General features: G+C 46.4%; 1 protein-coding gene across 2 annotated transcripts in view; it reads left to right on the top strand.

Moving 5' to 3' along the window:
- The window catches only part of STUM (stum, mechanosensory transduction mediator homolog), a 62489-nt gene extending 45298 nt beyond the window's left edge, over positions 1-17191 (top strand). Inside the window, exons 2-4 of one of the 2 annotated variants that reach the window (XM_040427628.1) lie at positions 1412-1591; positions 15702-15710; positions 16493-17191. In XM_040427628.1, coding sequence (XP_040283562.1) covers positions 1412-1591; positions 15702-15710; positions 16493-16527 — 224 coding nt within the window. In that variant the 3' untranslated portion in view covers positions 16528-17191. The remainder of the gene's footprint in view (positions 1-1411; positions 1592-15701; positions 15711-16492) is intronic. The other variant, XM_040427629.1, reaches the window with a different exon arrangement.
- The last annotated feature ends 1634 nt before the right edge of the window (positions 17192-18825 follow it).

Here is an 18825-nt window from a genome sequence, read left to right on the forward strand (position 1 = left end):
TTTTCCGTTCCGTTTTTCCATATGGAATATACAGTATACAGTAATTACATAGAACAAATTGGGCTGGGCATAACATTTTCAATAGATGGTTCCGCAAAAAACGGAACGGATACGGAAGACATACGGAGTACATTTCCGTATGCATTCCGTGTTTTTTGCGGACCCATTGATTTTAATGGAGCCACGGAACGTGATTTGCGGCCAAATATAGGACATGTTCTATCTTTGCACGGAACGGAGATACGAAAATAGAATGTATACGGAGTACATTCCGTTTTTTTGCGGACCCATTGAAATGAATGGTTCCGTATACGGAACGCAAAAAACGGCCCACAAAACAAAAAAAAAAAAAAAAACGGTAGTGTGAAAGAGGCCTAAGGGCAATGGTACCAAATATTAGTGAAATGTATGTAAACTTTTGACTTTGCACAAAGTAATAAAAATGCCTTAAAACATTCTCTCTCATTATTCTGGCATTTGGCAAATAATAATAATTATGGTAATCCTAATTGACCGAAAACGTTTATTCTGATTTCATGTCCGATATTGAGAAAAACATGCAGATGTGTATTTTTATATAGTGTATGGAAACTTCTGGTTTCAACTGTATAGCAGTGTCATGTAAGAACTATATAGCAGCATTATGTGGGGACTATACAGCAGTATTATGTGTGAAATATTTAACTATTATGTGGGAATTATATAGTAGTATTATGTGGGAACTTTAGAACTATTATGTGGGAAATATATGACAGAATTATGAAGGGACTATATAGCAGTGTTATGTAAGAAGTAGAACTATATAGCAGAAATATGTGTGGACTGTATAACAGTATAATGTGAGAACCATATTGCAGTGTTATGTGGGGACTATACAGCAGTATTATGTGGGAACTATATGACATATGGTTTATGCTTATCATTAATAGTATTATGGGGGAATAAATAGCAGTGTTATGTGGGAACTATATAACTATTATGTGGGAACTATATGGTAGTATTATGTGGGCACTATATAGCAGTGTTATTGTAAAAATTAAATAGCAGCATTTTGAAGGAACGATTTAGCATTATTATGTGGGAAATATATGGCAGTATAATGTGGGAACTATATAGCATATAGTTTACACTTATCAATTACAGAATTATGGGGCGACTATACAGCAATATTATGTAGAAACTGTACAGCAGTAATATGTGGGAACTATACTGTAGTATTATGTGGAACCTATAAGGCAGTATTATGTGGGAACTATAGTACTATTTGGATGCTGAAAATTTGAGCACTATATGGTAGTATTAAGTAGGCTGAAATTCAAGAAAAACAATATAAAATGGTAAGTGAGAGTCAGTGTCTACTTTTCCCCCTAGGGACTGTATGTGATGTTATCCTCTCTCTTGTCTCTTTTAGGGACATTTGTGTCAGCGTTCACCGTGCTGTGTGGAGCAAGGACCGACCTCCCCAACCGCCACATATGCTGCGTTTTCTGGTTGAACATAGCTGCTGCCCTCATCCAAATCCTTACAGCGATCGTCATGGTCGGATGGATCATGAGTATATTCTGGGGTATGGATATGGTCATTCTGGCAAGTAAGTGCCACTTCTCCAGGCTCTTTGGGTTCACAGTTGCAAGAAAAATCACTAATAGCTTTGACTCATAGAAGCCATGACACTGCCCTAGATTTTCACAGACAATGAAAAGCAACTAGGTTTGCATTGCTCTAAGCTAAGGATGTCTAGGCCGAGTGGAATCATTGAGTAGTTAGCTAGAAGTAGAAGTTAGGTAGGAGAAAAAGTTAGCTAGAGACGTTAGCTGGGAAGAGAAGTCAGTTGGGAGATGTAGATAGCTGGGAGGAGAAGTTAGCTGGGAGGAGAAGTTAGCTGGGAGGAGAGGTGAGCTAGGAGGAGACTTTAGCTAGGAGGAGACTTTAGCTAGGAGGAGACTTTAGCTAGGAGGAGAAGTTAGCTAGGAGGAGACTTTAGCTACAGTAGGAGGAAAAGTTAGCTAGGAGGAGAAGTTAGCTGGGAGGAGAAGTTAGCTGGGAGGAGAAGTTAGCTGGGAGGAGAAGTTAGCTGGGAGGAGAAGTTAGCTGGGAGGAGAAGTTAGCTGGGAGGAGACTTTAACTAGGAGGAGACTTTAGCTAGGAGGAGACTTTAGCTAGGAGGAGACTTTAGCTAGGAGGAGACTTTAGCTAGGAGGAGAAGTTAGCTAGGAGGAGACTTTAACTAGGAGGAGACTTTAGCTAGGAGGAGACTTAAGCAAGGAGGAGACTTTAGCTAGGAGGAGAAGTTAGCTAGGAGGAGACTTTAGCTACAGTAGGAGGAAAAGTTAGCTAGCAGGAGAAGTTGGTTAGGAGGGGTTGTTAGCTTGGAGGAAAAGTTTTCCAACATCAAAAAAACTAAAATTGAGACCAGACATGAAGTGAAGGCTCTAGTCTGCTTCATACATCTCATACATTTGGACTGGATGACAGAAAAAACTGCTCATTAAAGCAAATATGTCTGGCTTCCTGTCCTACAAAGTGTAGTAGTCCAGAAGACACTGGAGGTGCACTTTTATGATTTTGAGCCTCATATATAGATATGAGCGAATCAAAGTTGACGAAGGGGAATTCGATCCGAATTTCAGGAAAAATTAGATTTTCACCAAATCCGAATTTCCTCACGCTTTGTGGTAACGAATCACATTTTTTCCTAAAATGGTTGCTGCACGTGTGAGGACATGGAGCAAGGAACTCTGGGAACGCGGGATCACCCATAATGCCATGCATGCAGCCAATCAGCAGCCAGCCAGCCCTGTGATGTCACAGCCCTATAAATAGCCTCAGTCATCTTGGATTCTGCCATTTTCCATTGTACTTAGTGCAGGTAGAGATGTCAGCAGGCGCTAGGGACAGTGCTAGGAAAGACTTCAATGTGCTAAAAAACAATTTACAAGTGCAGGGAAAGATTATTCAAGGTGTAGGGAAAGGATAGGGAGGAATCATTCCACATCATTTATGTAGAACAGGGTTCAGTAGGGGAGGTTACAGCCTGGGTCATAGGAACAATCCTATTACACCTTGCTGTACTGACTGCGGATACAAATTGCCATTATACAGCTCTGTAATTCCAGCAAACCGTTCTTGTTATTGGGGTGCAAGTGCTGTGTGATACAGCCATTAACAGGGTTTATTACAAAGAAATATTTACACATCTTATTTGCCCTTGTGCGGTGCAGTTATATGTTCTAAAGCATTTTTTGGCTTGTAGTAGTGGGGGAAAAAAGGGCTTATTAGCCGTTGTGTGGTGAAGTGCGAATATTACAGCCCTTTTTGGCGTGTATTAGTGCCACAATTTTTTTTTTTTCCGTTCAGTGGTGCAGTTATATGTTCTAAAGCCCTTTTTTTTGTGTATTAGTGGCAAAAGAAAAAAATATTTGCCGTTCAGCGGTGCAGTTGTATGTCCTAAAGCCTTTTGTTGAGTGTATAAGTGGAAAAAAGAAAAATATATTTGCCGTTCAGCGGTGCAGTTATATGTTCTAAAGCCTTTTGTGTTATGTATAAGTGGAAAAAAATAAGGGCCTATTTGCCATTCAGCAGTGCAGTTATATGTTCTAAAGCCCTTTTGTGGAGTGTATACGTAAGTGGAAAAAAGAAAAATATATTTGTCGTCCAGCGGCGCAGTTATATGTTCTAAAGCCTTTTGTGGAGTGTATAAGTGGAAAAAAGAAAAATAAATTTGCCGTTCAGCGGTGCAGTTATATGTTCTAAAGCCCTTTTTTGCGTGTATTAGTGGCACAAAAAAAGTATTTGCCGTTGTGTGGTGAAGTGAGAAAATTACAACCCTTTTTGGCGTGTATTAGTGGGGAAAAAAGGGCTTATTAGCCGTTGTGTGGTGAAGTGAGAAAATTACAGACTTTTTTGGGGTGTTTTAATTTCCTATTTATTTATTAGATCTAACAGTATGTCAGACAGAGAAGTGCCAGGCCCTGCACAGGGGAGTGGCAGAGGCCTAAATGTTTCTGGCGCAGGCACAGGTTGCAGCAGAGTAAGGAGGCGTGGCAGCAGGAGTCACAGCGAGAGGCCTGAGCTCCCAGTGTCATCTAGCGGTCGTGTCTTGACCAGCAACCCAGCGGTTCTTGAATGGTTGACTCGGTCATCCGCTTTATCCCAAGTGACATCAGACACCCCCAGCCAAGAGTCAGTGGGTTCGTCAGACACAACCCTTAGTTGGCATGGCCCGGGAGCAGGCCCAGTACCCTCACCTGTCCTCAACCTGCCTCTGTCCTTTTCTGTTCCCTCAGCCAGAGAAGTATTATATGCTGTGGACTTAGCCCCACTATACAGCGAGGACGAGCTACTAGAGGACAGTCAGCAGTTACTGGCCAGCCAAGATGTGGAGGAGACATCTGCCGCTTCCTCCGCGAGGCAGGCAAATAGTGATAAGGAGAGTGGTGTGGGAGCTGGTGTTGCGAGCGGTGAGGCTCCTGACCCAGAGACCGTTAAGGGGGACATCGAGGACAGTACTCGATGATGGTGATGTAGCTGATTGCATTTGGGAGCCAGGTGAATTAGGGGCTTCATCATTGGGAGAAGGGGGTGGCAGCTTGCCCGTGAGACAGCGGCGGAGCCAGCAAGTTGCTAGTGTGGCCGGGAGTCAGCAGGGTGGCAGCAGTGGGAGGTCGGTAACGAAATGTGCCCGGGGTAGACCACCCGCTTCGCAGGAGCCTACCTGCCCGGAAAGTAGTGGTGCACGGGTTCACGGAAGCAGCGGCGGTAGCAGTCAGTCAGTGCGTAGTGTTGGGGGTAAAATCACCTACTCGGTGGTGTGGCAGTTTTTTGTTAAGCCGCCGGAGCAGGTGAACATGGCCATATGTAGAATCTGTGGGCACCACGGCCCCGCGTCAACATATGCAGCGTCACCATAAAGTGGCCTGGGAGAACCGTGGCTTCGCTGTGGTGGTCCAGCCTGCCGCAGCAACCGCTGCATCACCCAGAGGCACGCACCCGGTTTCAGGCAGTCAAGGCTCCACCACCTCAGCCGAAGGGAGCTGTCTGTCCTTCCCATCATCTGCTGGTCCTGATGCTGCTACTCCTCCTCCTCCTATTCCTCGTCAGTCATTCCATCAGCAATCGATCACCAAAGCGATTGCCAAGAGACAGCAGTATGCGTACACGCATCCAACGGCGTAGAAGCTGAACGTGCTCCTGGCCAAGTTGCTGGTGCTGCAGTCCGTCCCTTTCCAAGTGGTGGACTCTGCATATTTCAGATAACTGATGGCTTGTGTCGAGCCGAGGTGGAAAGTCCCAAGCCGTCATTTCTTTGCCAAAAAGGCAGTACCAGCCCTGCACACACATGTAGAACAGAAGGTGGGCCAGTCCTTGAGCCTGTCGGTGTCTGCCAAAGTGCACAGCAGTGCCGACGTGTGGAGCTGTAACTACGGTCAGGGACATGTCCTTTACGGCCCACTGGGTGAATGTGGGTCCTGCACAGCCACACCAGCAACTTGGCCAGGTGACGCCGCTTCCGCCTCCACGTTCTCACGCCGTTGGTCCTGCGACAATGTCCGCCTCTGCCTCCTCATCCTTCACCATGTCCTCAGCTTCCCCTGCAGGGACAATTCACAGTGCCCCTTCAGCATACCACATGTACAGGGCACGGCGGTGTCACGCTGTTCTCCACCTCGTTTGCCTAGACGAACTGAGTCACACAGGGGAGGAACTTCTCCGTGTCCTTCATCAAGAAATCGAATCCTGGCTTTCTCTGTGACAACTCAAAATCGGAACCATGGTGACCGACAACAGGAAGAACATGGTGTCGGCGCTGCGTCAAGGAGGGCTGAGCCATGCGCCCTGCATGGCACACGTGTTCAATCTGGTTGTCAAGCGGTTCCTGAAGTCTTCCACCCATCTGCAAGACATCCTAAAAATGGCCAGGAAACTATGCATGCACTTCAGTCACTCCTACACCGCAAAGCACACCCTCCTTGATCTGCAGCGGCAGAACGGCATCCCCCAACATAGGCTGATATGCGACGTTTCCACCTGTTGGAATTCCACCATCCATATGTTGGACCGACTATACGAACAGAGAAAGGCCATAAACGATTTCTTGATGATCCAAGCGGACAGGAGTACTCCTCTGTGTAACTTCGATGTCAGCCAGTGGCAGCTCATGCGTGACACCTGCCATTGGCTCAAGCCCTTTGAGGAGGCCACGTTATTTGTCAGTCACCAGGACTACGGGATGAACAACGTCATTCCACTGCTTCATGTCTTGGAACAGATGATGGTAAATCTTGCTGGTCAGGGGACTGGAGACATGGTGCCTAAATCTCACGGCCACATGAGCCCTGTGGGGACTGGACTGGAGGAGGAGGACATTGGAGCACAAGCAATGTGTAGTGAAATGGGTGTTTTTTACACACGGGGGACAGGAGAGGAGGAGCAGGAGCAGCCAGAGGAGCTACAGGGCGATGAGGAAGACAAGGCAGAGGATCCAGACACACTGTGGCAGTATGTAGTGGAGATGGAGGCAGGGAGTCCTTCTGAGTCACTTGCACAAATGGACCGATGCATGCTCACTTGCTTGCATAGTGACAGCTGAATTGTCACCATTCGGCAGAGGGATGACTTCTGGCTCTCCACCTTGTTGGACCATCGCTACCGGTCCAAAATGGGGGCCTTTTTTACACCCACTGAGAGGGAGGACAAACTGAACTATTATAGAGACATCCTATGTAGTGAGCTGGCCGCTGCCTATCTGCGCCATTGTCCATCCTCCCGCAGGTCTGACCGGGGGGGGGGCCCTTTGCGCTCATGTTCCTCTACCATGGCTGCTGTGGCAGTTTGGGGGGGTAGGAGTGGTTCCAGCTCCATCAGCAGCAACTTGAGTCTAGAGTCACTGATGAGCAGCTTTCTTCACCTGCCTAGAGAAGAAACTACTCACCAGCAGCAGCAGCAAGACCTGAACCAGCAGGTGGTGGCATACTTGGACAGCACCCTGCCACCCCACATTGAAGATCCGCTGAACTACTGGGCAGCCAAACTGGATTTGTGGCCGCAACTAGCAGAGTTTGCTCTGGAAAAACTGTCCTGCCTGGCCAGTAGTGTGGCATCAGAGCGGGTGTTTAGTGCGGCAGGGGCCATAGTTACCCCAAGGAGAACTCGCCTGTCCACCCTAAATGTGAAGAGACTGACCTTTGTCAAGATGAATCAGGCGTGGATCAGCCAGGATTTCCACCCACCATGGCCTGATGCATCAGACTAGATCAACCATGGTGCCACACCAACACTTTGACAAAAGAGACCGGTTTCTTCTGGCTACCTGCCTCAGCTACTGTTCTGATGCTGCCACCTGCCTGATGCCACCCACCTGATGCCAAGTTGTCCTTCTTTCAGCCACCATCTTCAGCTGGTACTCGTATTTCCACCCACCTCCCCACTCTGTCATCAGGTCACTCTGTGGTCTCCTGATGCTGCTGCCACCTCCTCACTATGTCACCTTGCCACTCTGTGGTCTCCTGATGCGACTGCCACGTCCCCACTCTGTCACCGGGTCACTCTGTGGTCTACTGATGCTGCTGTCACCTCCATACTATGTCACCTTGCCACTCTGTGGTCTCCTGATTCTGCTGTCACCTCCATACTCTGTCACCTTGCCACTCTGTGGTCTCCTGATGCTGCTGCCTCCTCCACACTATGTCACCTTGCCACTCTGTGGTCTCCTGATTCTGCTGTCACCTCCACACTATGTCACCATGCCACTCTGTGGTCTACTGATTCTGCTGTCACCTCCACACTGTCACATTGCCACTCTGTGGTCTCCTGATGCTGCTGCCACCTCCACACTATGTCACCTTGCCACTCCCTGGTCTCCTGATGCTGCTGATGCCACCTCCCCACTCTGTCACCGGGTCATTCTGTGGTCTCCTGATGCTGCTGATGCCACCTCCACACTGTCATTGTGCCACTCTGTGGCCTCCTCCTGTTGCTGCTGATACCGCCACCTCCACACTCTGTCATTGTGCCACTCTGTGGCCTCCTGATGCTGCTGCCTCCTCCACACTATGTCACCTTGCCACTCTGTGGTCTCCTGATGCTGCTGCTGCCACCTTCACACTGTCATTGTGCCACTCTGTGGCCTCCTCCTGATGCTGCTGCCGCCAGCTCCACACTCTGTCATTGTGCCACTCTGTGGCCTCCTGATGCTGCTGCCACCTCCACACTCTGTCATTGTGCCACTCTGTGGCTTCCTGATTCTGCCACCACCTCCACACTGTCATTTTGCCACTCTGTGGCCTCCTCCTGATGCTGCTGCCGCCAGCTCCACACTCTGTCATTGTGCCACTCTGTGGCTTCCTGATTCTGCCACCACCTCCACACTGTCATTTTGCCACTCTGAGGCCTCCTCCTGACGCTGACGCCACCTCCAGACTCTGTCATTAGGCCACTCTGTGGTCTCCTCATGCTGCTTCCACCTCACCACTAAGTCATGGGGCCACTCTGTGGACTTCTCATGCTGTTCCCACCCTCCCCACTTCATGACTGGGCCACTATTTTGCCTATCGGCCTGGCTGACATCATCATTTATTTGACCCTTCTTCTGATCTGTCATAAGGAAGGAAAAATGAGACGCACAATGGATCCTGTCTGTGTAGCAGCTAAAGGGCCTGTATAGTCCTATTAGAATTGGCTTGTGATTTGGTAGCCAAAAGCAGGAGTGGGTACAAAACACAGAAGACATGCAAATATTCCATTCACGTGTCATGTCTGTTTTGGATCCACTCCTGTTTTCTTTTGCCATTAGCAATACTGATGGATTACTGACCAAATGCTGACCGACTGAAGGCGGATGCTCAACAGACAGGATCCGTTTTTTGGGGGTTATTGTTCTGACGGATCAGAGGAAGGGCAAAATAATCAGTGACGTCAACACAAACTCTACTTGTAGAACAGGGATCTAATAGAACAGGTTCTGTAGACATCTATGTGGAATCAGCTGCCGACGGTGTAAAAGGAGTGCGCTTCTTCTTGGCGCTAACATTGACCTGTAAGGCTGAGTTCATACTTGAGTTATTTGGTCAGTTTTGGCCCCGTGACTGCCCAAATAAGTGAAGTGTGCAGTGATTCTAAGAGTGACGCCTGTCATCTGCATGTTATACGGACTCACAGTATTATTTCACTACCACAGCAGACTCCCTATGCGTGTTACTGCAAGGCACAGTGTTCTACACCACTATAAAGGCTCTCTGCAGCCCGGAAATAGCCGTTTATTAACGCGATTCGCCGCAAATAAATTCGGATCAAAACAAATTTTTTCTAAAAATTCAGGCGTACCGGCCAAATCACATTTTTTAAAAATTCGCTCATCTCTACTCATATACTCTGTATATGGACAAGATTGATAGAAGTAGACCATCCTCTTATCTGGCTTCAAGCTCTCTCTACTACAGGGAAGTTATTTCTTCTATTAGAAGAATGTGGCCAAGATAATTGTTCGTGGAGGTTTTCTATAAACGTTCTAGATCACCCGGGCTCCGTTCTGTAAACATGTCAGATCCAGGAGCTGCTGGAAGCAGGTATATTTACACAAGGCAGGATCGATGAATTGTATATTTAACATGTTCACGATTGTAGGGATATTGTGCTGCCAGCCGGGAATGTTAAGGACAGGATGACACAGGTATGTTTGGACAAAAGAGTCACAACCCAGATGCCAGAAGGGGTCTGCAAAAAGGGAAAAAATGTGCTAACTGTATACCAGACTAAAATTTATAGGGGGTTGAGTCCGCACAACCTGCCTGCAGGTGCACATCACTATGGCGAAATACATACACAAACGGAAAATGCAAATGTGATCGCACACTACATCCAGCACTCTGCCCTTCATGCTGGATGAGACATTGGTTTATATTTTGGCCAAAGCATAGTAAGCCACTCACCGCGTCAAGGTCGTCTCAATTGAGTGGTCCCTAACTCTTGTTCCTACCTGTTCATGGGCCATAACAGCCACATGAAATCCAGGGAATGCAGGTCAGCATGCAAGCCAAGTACACTTTGCTTGTAACCCCGTCCGGTGCCATTACAGCTTTCATCGGATCCAGGGATGCAAGTACCAACATGCATGCTGAACCTACCATATACTTCTCCTGGAGCCAGATGGCTAATGGTAGGTTCTATATAAGCAGACTCAGTTTTATACTGACTTTAAAACCAGCCTCCAGGACAGATTAACTGGTCAGGTGTGCAATGACTCCAAGGAGATCGCCACGCCTCCAATATATACTACAAAGAAAAAAATTTATAGGGGGTTTGTAACATATATTGGAGGCGTGGCGATCTCCTTTGAGTCATGCACACCTGACCAGTTAATCTGTCCTGGAGGCTGGTTTTAAAGTCAGTATAAAACTGAGTCTGCTTGTATAGAACCTACCATTAGCCATCTGGCTCCAGGAGAAGTATATGGTGGGTTCAGCATGCATGTTGGTACTTGCATCCCTGGATCCGATGAAAGCTGTAATGGCACCGGACGGGGTTACAAGCAAAGTGTACTTGGCTTGCATGCTGACCTGCATTCCCTGGATTTCATGTGGCTGTTATGGCCCATGAACAGGTAGGAACAAGAGTTAGGGACCACTCATGAGACAACCTTGACGCGGTGAGTGGCTTACTATGCTTTGGCCAAAATATAAACCAATGTCTCATCCAGCATGGAGGGCAGAGTGCTGGATGCAGTGTGCGATCACATTTGCATTTTCCGTTTGTGTATACCAGACTAGTTAAAGGGGTTCTCCGCTTTTTATAGTTCCTGTTTTTAAAAGGGTCTCCAGCTGATCACAGCGCATCCCACTGCAGGTACCTCAAGTGATCAGCTTAATCTGTGGGGGAACACGGCAGCAAGTGTTGCTTCCCTGCAGCGCCACCAGAGGAGAAATGGGGAATTGCATGATGTACATTGATGTGAAATGGTGTTTTGTGTGATGAGTGCTGGGTTCTCAGAGTAAGGCCTCATGCACACAACTGTATGTATATTGCGGTCCGCAAAAAATCCGGATGACGTCCGTGTGGATTCCGTATTTTGCGGAACGGAGCAGCTGGACCCTAATAGAACAGTACTATCCTTGTCCGTAATGCGGACAATAATAGGACATGTTCTATTTTTTGCAGAACTGAAAAACGGACATATGGAAACAGAATGCACACGGAGTAACTTCTGTTTTTTTTTTTTTTGCAGACCCATTGAAATTAATGGCTCCGCATAGGGTTCGCAAAAAAAACGGAATGAAAATACGTTCGTGTGCATGAGCCCTAAGAGATGATCAATAGATAGATAGATTGGAGATAGATATCAGGTAGATAGATAGATATGAGATAGATAGATAGATAGATAGATAGATAATAGATAGTGGCACATGTCAGATAATGCACTTTATTTGGCACTGGGTGCACTAGAATTGTGCTACATTCAGAGCCTTTAATTTTTTTTTTTTTTTTGAGAAATTGTGGAAAAAGAAAAAAAATTCTCAGTTTCCATGATGTTATCTGTTTGCCGCTATTTGTCTACATGTGGGTGACGGATTTGCTCTCTGTGAAGATCGCCGGGGTCTGCACGCCTGGCATACACCCCTTCCACGCTGAGCCGCAGCGGCGTGAATAAATTTAACTTTCCTGAAATAAAGTTGACCTATTTTCCATCTTTCTGGTGTTTTACATTCCCCATGACGCAGAGAGATGATGCCCTTAAGACGGGCAGGCCGTAGGAAGATGGAGGAACCTCTCTCCCCGGAGCCTCGTTTCCTTCTGTCTGAGTTTTCTAAATAGAGGCGTTTTCTTTAATTAGCCCCAGTGTGCCCTTGCTGAGACGTCTTCCAGTTTACCCCCCCAGGGGGATAAGACGGGGCTCAGGACACTTGTTTAATAAGGAAAGACAACTACTCCCATTTATAGCTCCTATAACACATAGTCAGAACATGACTGAAGCCGGACGGCGGCCCTAGATTTCAGAAGCTGACTGCCTGATACTCGTAGACCCTTCAGAATATTCGTGTAGATTACATTTTGGCCTGTAACACTTTTCCCACTTTCAAAAAGTCAGCCAATCATCTCTGGGCTTCAGGCGTCAGCACAGGAACGCATTGTAAAATTCTCATTGCCTGCAGTCGCCACTAGGGGGAGCTCACTGCATACAAATGTATACACCTTCCAATTAACTTATTCCTAACTGTATAAACCTTTATTAAGAAGCTCCCTCTAGTGGTGACTGCAAGCATTAATAATTTTTCTCAGAATGGGTTGCAGAATTCAAATAATAAGTGTTACTCACCGTTCCCCCGCTGCTGCTGTTCCGACACAGCTCCGGTTATGGCTGATCTTCAGTACCTGTTGCCCATGCAAAACATAGGGCATAGCTGGAAATGCCCGATCAGCCAATCACAGATGTGACCCGTCTCAGATGGTGATTACCTGAGCCAGGAGTTTCGGTTGGAACCGCGAAGTGCAGATCAGCAAGAACCAGAGCAGATTCGGAACAGCAGCAGCATGGGATCATTGAGGGTATAGCATTTTTTTAAACTCATTCTAGCCCTTTTTAAAACAAATTTAACTCTTTAGCTGTGCACCCCTCAACCTTTGATCCCTACACCAGCTGCTACAGTCTGCAGTTATGTGCATGGACACTGGCACTTATGTGGGAACTATGGCTGACATTTACATATAAGGAACACAATGAAAAAAAAAACATACAAAATATTGATATTATACCCATGTGTCAGTCTTTACTGTAGATCTGTAATTCTATTCATGAATAAGGAATCTTGGGATAAATAGATAGGTTCGCAGTGCACGGATGAGTGCGCTGCTGGACTGGCCCTTTAAGGACAGTAAAAATTGACATTGCTGATTCGGGGGTAAATCTTGGAATTTTTGGCCGGTTTCATTGGCACAGTTACAGTTTTTCTTTCTCTCATTCCTGCGAGTCCAGTCTCTGACATTAGTGCTGGGAAGTATTTGTTGCCGCCCAGCGCCAGAGCGGGACGCGATTCACCAAACATAGCGTTCTAATTTTACACTGTTTTATCCTTGTTGGTTGTCATGACAATAAGAGAAGGTAAGGCGGGAGATTAACTCTTACAAAATGCGTAACAGCATCTTGTCTGCTGGTAGGTAACGGGTTGCAGTCCGAGCACAAGTCCCAGGGTGCCTTGTAGTCAGGCAGAAGAGATTCCTGGGACTTGTAGTTCCATCAGATGCAACGTGCTTTGAATTCTCCTGTAAGTCTGGACAGTGTATCACCCGTTACATCAGCAGCTTGTGCTCCAGAGCTGCTGTTCCTACTATAATGAGGAATAGGAAGTTGCAGCCGCTGGTAGCCATTTTTGTACGCTTCGGAAAGCTGTCTTTGGTCACCCGGTCACAGAGCATACATACAGGAATACACTTCCTTCTCCCTGTCTTTCCTGTGTAGATATAGTAGACTTCTGACCATACCCCAAATTTAGTAGACCTCAGAATTAAATTGACCCCAAAATAAATACAGTCCTCAAAATGAAAGCAGACCCCAGACCAGACACAGAAATTAATTCAGACCCCAGAATAAATATACACCCCCAAAGCCCAAAATACAGACCCCAGATTTTAAAACAAATACAGAACCGATACAGACTCAGTACCCAAAATGAATACAGACCCCAAACCAGACTCCATACCTCAGCATACAGGCCCCAAACCTTAGGATACAGACCCAGCCCAGAACAGTCCCCAGACCTCAGCATACAGACCTGAACCAGATTCCAGACCTCAGCATACAGACCCCAGACCTCAGCATACAGACTCCATACCTCAGCATACAGACCCCAGACCTCAGCATACAGACCTAAACCACAGCCCAGATCTCAGCATACAGACCCCAGACCAGTTGCAAGACCTCAGCATACAGACTCCATACCTCAGCATACAGACCTCAAACCAGACCCCAGACCTCAGCATACAGACCCCAGACCAGAACCCAGACCTCAGCATGCAGACCCCAGACCAGAACCCAGACCTCAGCATACAGACCCCAGACCAATCCCCTGACCTCAGCCTACAGGCTCCAAACAAGACCACAGATCTCAGCATGCAGACCCCAGACCAGTCCCCAGACCTCAGCATACCAGCCCCAAACCAGACCCCAGACCTCAACATACAGATCTCAAACCAGACCTCAGACTAAAGACCTCAGGACCAGGCCTCAGAATTCAAACCTCAGGCCCATCCTCAGAATACAGACCCCTGACCACAGTACCAGATCTCAGAATACAGTTCTCGGACCCATCCTCAGAGCACAGACCTCAGACCATATTTTCAGACCGCTCCTTGCTCCCTCTGGCATGCACTCCTCCTCACTCCCAGTGCTACCACACGTCCCTAGGCTAGTGTCAAGTGAGGGACTAATCAGCCCCAACATCAGGAACTAGGGAGCAGGAGTCCAGGAGGTCTTCACTCTCTAGGAGAGTAGACAACTATGTAGCTTCTATGAGGCCCAAAATCTTAGTAAGAGGGACCAAAGTGAAGACCATAACAATTCTAATCGTCGCATTTCATAAACTCCCATCATCCCTGAGATTTTCTGAGGTCTACCCTAACACAGCGCCCCCTAAAGGTTAGGTATGTCTTCTCCTAGAAGTCTCTGATATCTATTGTGTAGTATCCTACTGACTTGGTGACATGCAGATATTTGCCGCCGACCGTTTTGCTCATTTACATGGCACAATTATCGTAATTGGAGCTTGGATCTTGGCGTAAACGAACGCACTAAACGGAAAAACGTTCCAGTAATGCATCTGAGACTCCGACAAAGGAAAGAAGGCAATTAACAGGCGGTGATGTGACAGCACTTTAGCACTTTACTTAATGCTGCTGATAACCAGATTGGTGCTAATTACAAGAAATTATCTCTGTTAGATAAACCACAAACAGCGCTCCGTCCGCTTTATCTCTGGTAGATTCCTGCACAGGCGCCACGGCTCTGCTTTAACTCTGGAAGCTAATAGAGAGACACTATATACCGCTCTGTCACCCAGCTTTCCCAGAACCCAGAATAGCTAATTGCATACCAATACAGGAGCAAGGTACTGCTTAGCTAAGGGTCTGGTGGGTGACAACCCATTGGAAGAAGATGTGATGGCAGCCATATAGCTTGTCACCTAGTTTTTTTTCCCCCAGAAAAGCTGAATGGGATTTTTATCAGTTTGTCGACGCAAGTATTTTTTTTGTCTCACTGAATCAATAATTTTTAACTGTGATTATATTATTGCACTATAGGAATCAGAACTCAATTTTCCTTCTACACAGCTCCAAATCCCTTAGAATTGAATGGTGGAATTATTTCTGCCTGCAGCCACCACTAGAGGGAGCTCACTGCATTCAAATGCATACAGCTCTCATTTAATGCTTGTTTACAGCTCCTCCTAGTGTCAACTGCAGTAAAAAGAATTTATATCTTGGTTGATGTGGCTTCTAGGCAGCAGGCCATGGGTCCCCCCTAATCTTCTGGGACGATTGCAGTAGCTAAATAATATCATATATCTTACTGGCAACCTGGGGTCAGTCGGCAATGGTATTGTAGTCCGGTATGACTTGCATGAGTAACTTGCATGATTTCCAATGATTATCATCCTAATTTCTTCTGTTTTCTCCTCTCTTTCATGCTTCTCTATGATGATATCCTTACTTAATAGTCTCACAAGGTAGGTGGTCAGCGCCCCCTATAGGTATCTCACCCTGTGTGCAGAGAGGTGGATCTGATAATGAAAAGGGGTTGTGCCAAGATAAACTGTAAATTTATCACCAATCTACAGGGTTTGGTGGAGGTCCTACCTTGGGATGCCCACAGATCACGAGAGCGGGGGTCCTCTCCGGCACCGCTGTAGAGCTATATGGAGTGGCAGCGGACATACTTGACAGCCACTCCATTCATATGGGGGCTCAGGTCACCCATTCTCATGATCGATGGGATGTCCCAGCTAAGAATGTGTATCTGTCACTACTGGTCCAGTGGGGACCCCCAGGATCTAAAGGAACATTCCATTTAGGCCTCATGCACACGGCTTTTGCCGGCCATGGCCCATATTGTAGCCCGCAAACAGACTCATTGAAAAACGTTCCGATCCTTAGAAATTCCAGGAATAATGTTACTATAGCGCCACCTGCTGCTTCTGTTCAACAGTCCGTCTGTGTCCACCTCAGTAAATGTGCTGACACATGCTCAGTCTTGCTTCTCGCTCTGCATCTTTGGCATATCTCCCAACTTCTGAAAATCTCAAAGAGGGAGAAGATCGGCAAATTATTAACACTAAGCCACGGCTTTAACTTCGGCCAATACCTATGTATGCACTCCCAGTGCCGCCCAGTCCGCTTAGTGCCCTCCACAGTAGTAACGGTAAACTTGTGCCCACTTACAATAGTGCTGTATCCATCTATCTTTATTATCTATCTTATTTCCGCTACTAATGGATATATTTATTTGCAGGTTATAAGGATCAAGGAATCCCTCAGCAGCTGTAACATCACAGATACGTTTTTTCCCCGCTGATGTCTTCTTCTAGAACCGTTAATATGAGAAGACAAACAGCAGGACTGTCATGCACCAGGGCGTCCTCGGCCGTCAGTACTGTCAGTACAGGGGACAATGTACAGACAAATATCCAGTTGGTCAACTAAAACTTACAAGAACAATGGAAGAACTTTACCTACTGCCCCCAGATCTGTCCACCCCCACGGTCATTGTAAACTCAGTATCACTACTCACTTTTTGAAATTTTTTGGTGTCAGCCATACTCCATCCACTGTTCTCCATGAAGTACTGGAGTAGGATTTGGCATCAGCCTTCAAGAGGGAACCCTCCATGTGTCCTCAAACCACAGCACACAAGGGAAATGTCCATCAGTTACGTGGGAAGTAAATGGACATCAGCGCCAACGTGTCTGAATTTTCTGTATTACTGAAAGAACATTCTGTGGTAAAGATCTGGAATTTTCTGATCTTCTCCTGTACATATGAGGTATTTGTACGTCCTCGGAGACAAGACAGAACGTTCAGCGAGGGCCGGGGTTTCAGCCCCGTAGAATATTTCTGATTGATGTCGGATAGACTTTTTGTTGAAATATGTACGAACATTTTTGGGAAATTGGAGTAATTTTTTTAAAAACATACCTCTTGTAATGAATCTGGGCCAATAGCAGGGTCTGCCGGGCGTCTGGGGCCCGTTATGAACTGTGACGGGCTTTTGGGGCCCCTTATGAACTGAATAAACATTTTCTATACTTGTCAGGCTAAATCTATGGTAGACAAGGGACCAACGACCCCCCAAAAACCTGGAGCTGACCCTGTATGTGAATGCAAATTCTCTCACTCCAGTGGGCGGGTCTTCCTGTTGTGATGTCATAGCTGTGCTGCAGCTTTTGAACCAATCAGATGGCAATGTGTGTCAAGACGGCGGTCATTGTCTAAGCATCTTCATATGGACACATCCGTGTAGTCTTCCCGAAAACTCTGTTTTCAGCTCAGCAGACAGTATCACACATGATAGAATTAGATACGCAGCTCAGCAGACAGTATCACACACGATAGAATTAGATACACAGCTCAGCAGACAGTATCACACATGATGGGATCAAATACACAGCTCAGCAGACAGTATCACACATGATAGGATGAGATACACAGCTCAGCAGACAGTATCACACATGATAGAATTAGATACACAGCTCAGCAGACAGTATCACACATGATAGAATTAGATACATAGCTCAGCAGACAGTATCACACATGATAGGATTAGATACACAGCTCAGCAGACAGTATCATACAGGATAGGATTAGATACACAGCTCAGCAGACAGTATCACACATGATGGGATCAGATACACAGCTCAGCAGACAGTATCACACATGATGGGATTAGATACACAGCTCAGCAGACAGTATCACACATGATGGGATTAGATACACAGCTCAGCAGACAGTATCACACATGATGGGATTAGATACACAGCTCAGCAGACAGTATCACACATGATGGGATCAGATACACAGCTCAGCAGACAGTATCACACATGATGGGATTAGATACACAGCTCAGCAGACAGTATCACACATGATGGGATCAGATACACAGCTCAGCAGACAGTATCACACATGATAGGATGAGATACACAGCTCAGCAGACAGTATCACACATGATAGAATTAGATACATAGCTCAGCAGACTGTATCACACATGATAGGATTAGATACACAGCTCAGCAGACAGTATCACACATGATAGAATTAGATACATAGCTCAGCAGACAGTATCACATATGATAGAATTAAATACATAGCTCAGCAGACAGTATCAAACATGATAGGATTAGATACACAGCTCAGCAGACAGTATCATACAGGATAGGATTAAATACACAGCTCAGCAGACAGTATCACACATGATGGGATCAGATATACAGCTCAGCAGACAGTATCACACATGATGGGATTAGATACACAGCTCAGCAGACAGTATCACACATGATAGGATTAAATACACAGCTCAGCAGACAGTATCACACAGCATAGGATTAGATACACAGCTCAGCAGACAGTATCACACATGATGGGATTAGATACACAGCTCAGCAGACAGTATCACACATGATGGGATTAGATAGATACACAGCTCAGCAGACAGTATCAAACATGATAGGATTAGATACACCACTCAGCAGACAGTATCACACATTATAGGATCAGATACACAGCTCAGCAGACAGTATCACACATTATAGGATCAGATACACAGCTCAGCAGACAGTATCACACATTATA

This window comes from Bufo bufo, chromosome 4, assembly GCF_905171765.1.
Source record: "Bufo bufo chromosome 4, aBufBuf1.1, whole genome shotgun sequence".
Classification (NCBI taxonomy): Eukaryota; Metazoa; Chordata; class Amphibia; order Anura; family Bufonidae; genus Bufo; species Bufo bufo.